The sequence below is a fragment of the Gymnoscopelus braueri genome (assembly GCF_963280865.1).
Source record: "Gymnoscopelus braueri genome assembly, chromosome: 18".
NCBI classification, from domain to species: domain Eukaryota; kingdom Metazoa; phylum Chordata; class Actinopteri; order Myctophiformes; family Myctophidae; genus Gymnoscopelus; species Gymnoscopelus braueri.
In genome coordinates, this window is record NC_137618.1 from 29,017,011 (window position 1) to 29,022,010 (window position 5,000).

The window sequence follows — 5,000 nt, forward strand, 5'->3', positions numbered from 1 at the left end:
CCTGCATCATCACTGCTGGCTGTGGTTCCGATCCGGACTATAACGCAGGGGAAAAGGATTAATACGTTGCGTCTTTTTTTCCCTCCTCTCTTGGTCTAGAGTGGACACCCACGGAGCTCGTATTTTTTTATCTCTCTCGTTCTGAGGAATGTACCCGATCAATTCAGCAGCGCTCTGAACGGATCTCTCTCACACGCGCACACACACATACACACACACACACACACACACTCTCTCTCTGTCTGTCTCGATCTCTCCCGGTGAATGAACCAGTGCGCCCCGGCGGCCGTGCGTCTTTGGGTCGGTGTGTGACCACGGAGCGCGGAGCTCGGTAAAAAGAAACGCAGGCGCCTTTTTCTGGAGCGACGTTTGTTCTGGTGCTTTTTTTTTGTTTTTGGTGGAGATGCTCTACGTCTGAACGGCGGGGTTTTTTCTTGTTTGTTTTTTTGTTTGGGTGCCCCGTCCGTCCGTGCGCGTTTTCACGTTCGACCACCAACCAACCAGCCAAACCGGATCAGGGATATATAAGAAATCGCCAGTGATTTTTTTTTGTTGCGGGGTAACATTTATTTTTCCCCTTTTCTTTTTTGTTTTGTGGGGAGACTCGTCTGAACGCGACGGGCTCGCTGTGGATCCCAGAAAGAGGGGATTTGTGCAGCAGACAGACGCAACGATGGGGGAGTCGCTGTGGAGATACTGTTGCTATTATCTAGGGGTTCTGTTCATATCGTGTAAGGTCAATCTGTCCCGGGCCATCATTCTGGAGTCCATCTACTGGAACACCACCAATACCAAGTAAGTAGGCCTACAACTTACATACACACACACACACACACTGACACGCACGCACGCACGCCGTTAGAACGACATGTAGAAAAAGATGTATACATTCATAAAATAGCAGATCTTCAAGCTCATAGCGAGGCACTCGGTGCCGCGCTATGAGCTTGATATATATATATATATATATATATATATATATATATATATATATATATATATATATATATATATATATATATATATATATATATATATATATAAATACATATATATATATATATATATATATATATATATATATATATATATAAAATATAAATAGACCCTGCTCACCACAAACGGACAAAGGCTTATTTTTGCGTAAAATGTTAACCCTTTGCGTGTAAAGAGGGTTACATGTTGTATTTAATATATAGTAATATTAGGGCTACGGTGCGTTTTCCATTCCCCGGGAGATCCATGAATGAGCGACATGTTGCTGTGTGAGCTGTTAGGCCTACACAGTAAAAAAAAAAAAAAAAAGAAGAAGAAGAGAGAATTCTATGTTATAATGCAGGCCTATGTGCATTTGTATCTCCCCGACAGTTGTAGGCTACAAATGTAAGCGTCCATTTGGTTACATTTTGTACACTGTCTCGGAGTTAAATGAACACTGCAGGATTTTTTGCTGTGTAGGCCTTTTGTGTGTGCGTGTGTTTACCCCAGGTCTGTGGTGTGGTGTGTATATGAATCTGACGGGCTCATTTCTCAAGAAGAGTAGATCCAGTGGATTCACAATCTATAGAGTCGTAGCCTGCACAGAGGGCCCGGCCGCCTTTAGTGTTAATTTAACACCCAAGTGTGTACAACTGTAACCAAATGGACCCTTGCGGGTCCATTTGGTTACATTTGTACACAATTGGGTGTTAAATGTGTAGCCTACACACTTGGATAAATAAACACTGTAGATATACCCCGTCAAATCAGATTAGATTGCTTAATCACATCGTGTATTAATGTGTGAGATCTGTTTTATTGGTATTTCCAGGAGGAGGATAGATAGATAGCCTATGTGAGGCGTTTAGGCTCCATAGCTTATTGGCGCAAGTAGCAAAACACCTACTTAAGAAATTAATTTTACGCTCCACTTCCGCGGTCAACAATAAGTTTGCCAAAGCAAGACACCACGAAGCACATTTCAATCTATATCCCCTTCATTGTCATTCGAGAAATAATACAACTATAATGCCCATTTAGGCCATTTTTTAAAGCGACGTTCATCTTTCTAAGTGAATTGTTGTAGCCTATTGGCATATGAATGACTGATGGGCGTATTGTCAGTTTCGTGTCAATAATGACATTAAATTAAGGCTAATATTAGTTATAGCCTACTATTTGAGAGTGGATGTAACATATTGTAGGCTAGTTGTGTGGAGGTCAGTGGGTTCCAGCCAGGGCCTGTAGCCTAATGACTAATGCATTTAGATTGAACCAGCCTATAGTAGCCTACCAACTCGCCCTATTGCACAAACTCAACAAAGAAACAGCTACACAACAAACTGGCGAAATGAACGCATTTAACATGAAAACTTGTAAATACAAAAGTAAACCCTCCATTCTTAGTCAAACTGACTTGAGTGACTGCTTTTTTTCTACACCAAAAAGATCTCTTCACCAAAAATAGCCGAGATCTTACAAGCTCTCAAGGCTTTGCAACAGTCAGCAACGCCTTGTGAGCTTGTAGATCTGCTATTTTTGGTCCACGTTCCCCCCAGGATAGGCATGCTGGGGTTCAAGTGGTTAATACCGTCATTTGTGTGCCTTAACTTTATTTTTTATTTATTTATTTATTTTCGAGCCGCGGGTCTCATTTGCACCCATGTCTCTCCATTAAAGCCTCCACGGAATAGAGAATTATTATGCATTAAACATCACCAACTCAACACCATGGAATTTCAGGGGGTCGCCGCCCCGGCGGGGGGGCGCCTCTCTCTCTCTTTCTCTCTCTGTCTTTGTGGTTCCATTTCGTCACGGCAAAAACTCCCCGGCTCACTTTATCATTTCGCTTTTTTTTCTCTCTCAAGGACTCGCCCTAAACGCCTCGGTGCTGCCCTGAAGCATAAAACCAACACAGATCACACTGATATGATGCTCTTAACAGGTGGCTATTGTTCCTGGGTCGTATATATACTACGCCCAGGTGTTGATAAGTGTAGTTGGAAATTAACATGTATTAACACAGTGGTTCTCAACCTGTTGGTCGGGACCCCCAGGGGGGTCCCCAGATGACAGTGAAGTGACAATTTAAGGTCTTTTAATACCTCGAAAATTGTCAAATAACATAAGAAAGAGGCAAAAATTGTGAAAATAGCCGATCTACAAGCTCACAACGCCTGTAGAGCTTGTAGATCTGCTATTTTCACAATATTTATCTGTGCAAACAAAATATAATACTTGAACTCCTACAATTCCAACTGCTTGTCAGGGTGGGGGGTCCCCAGTTCAAATATGATTATTTTGAGGGGTCCCCAGTTCAAATGATTTTGGGGGGGTCACGGCCTGAAAAGGTTGAGAACCACTGTATTAACACACAGCTCGCCCTAATGTAGGGAGCATATATTTGTGCGTAACCGTGTTCCCCAGAGCGTCATGTGCGTGTTTTTCTTTATTGCAGTAATAGGTAGGATATGTGCAGTGAGGTCAGTGTTGGTCGGTTCCTACACTGTGTGGGTATTTAGAATCGTTCCCGTCGGCCTAAATGTCTACTGAGTGTCCCCTGCCCCCCCCCCCCCCCTGCCATGGGGCCACTGCCGCTCCTGACCCTGTCTGTAGTGCCTATTCGGCTTTACACAGCACAATTGTGTGTACTGTACCGTATATCAATTCATGGAGAAGGGCTGATCAGTTCACAGAACATATAGGCTATGCTATGCAATAGGTCTACATTAAACTCAATTTATGTAGTTTAAAGTCAGCTGCAGGGGGTGTTTGGGCTGCATTAGTATGGATTGTTGTGTTTGAGTGAAGATTGTGTGATCTCCATTTGTTTTGTAACTGATGAATAAACAAACACCAACATGTGTTTTTAAGCTCAAACCATTTGGTCACAGATGAATGGCAATGGCAGATAAAGTTTTGTCAGCCACAACAAACACACAAAAAGTTTTAAATAAATGTAGCTATTTATAGCCCATCCTCGCAGGATAGAAGAAATTGGGGTGCTTTAATTTAACTTGTATTTTATTTTTTACGTCAATTTAAAGTTTTCCTTTGAAAGGACTGTGACTTTTTTTTACCCTCCATTCTATCTTGAGAATGACCCAAGTAAGTGGCCATTTTCAAAATACCTTTCTCTTCAGGAGGGAAAGATGGACGGGTTCTCCTGCCATTTGGAGCAACAACTGCTGGCCTTTGAAAACGAGTGTGTCATTTTAACTTGGCGTGTCACAGGCCCTGCTTTTGAAACAAGGGACCACAAAGGAGTGTCCACCCTCGGAGCAAGTATAGGCCTCGGGGTGGCCGCAAATGCAATGCGGGCATTCCGTGGAATTAGCGTGTGTGCACATTCCTGACGCTCTGTCTGTCTGTCTGATGGCTGATCTATACCCCACAGTACAACAGTGTCGCTTGCTGAAAGGTCTGATCTTCAAGCACGTTGTTAGCTTGAAGATCAGACCTTTTAGGCAAGCCACGTATATGCGTAGCCTACACATCAAGCTTTCATATGTAAAAGGTCAGAAAGCAGAGCAGCAAGCAGACACATTAAGTCACTTAACTCCCTACTGAGTTGACGAGCACCCAGCACAACAGGCTTTTCAGCCTGTATGGTTAACATATTATAGTATTAGTGGTATATTATACGTTCACAAACAATTCTACCGTTGGCCCGCCACGCTGAAATGAGCCTATTTCTAAACGGATTACTTTATTATAATAAAGTTATTAGCTCACATTCACACGCTCGGAATGTATTTTCACGCGCAGGTCTTAGTTTAATGAATAATAATCCATTTGCTAGCCTTTGCAAATGCTCTAGTGTCAATCAGTTGTAAGAGAAAACTCTCTCTCTCTCTCTCTCTCTCTCTCTCTCTCTCTCTCTCTCTCTCTCTCTCTCTCTCTCTCTCTCTCTCTCTCTCTCTCTCACTCTCATTCTGGGGCCATTCAGGGAGGATGAATGTTGGAAATGTTAAGGCTTGGGGCCAGTTTGATGCCTTTGTGCGTAGGCAGAGAGAGAGAGA

At 42.8% G+C, this 5,000-nt stretch overlaps 1 protein-coding gene across 1 annotated transcript in view; it reads left to right on the plus strand.

Moving 5' to 3' along the window:
- Positions 1-5,000, plus strand: part of LOC308105677 (ephrin-B2a-like) — a 31,471-nt gene that overhangs the window by 405 nt on the left and 26,066 nt on the right. Inside the window, exon 1 of the mRNA XM_080456552.1 lies at positions 1-795. This exon is cut by the window's left edge and continues 405 nt beyond it. Coding sequence (XP_080312678.1) covers positions 674-795 — 122 coding nt within the window. The 5' untranslated portion in view covers positions 1-673. The remainder of the gene's footprint in view (positions 796-5,000) is intronic.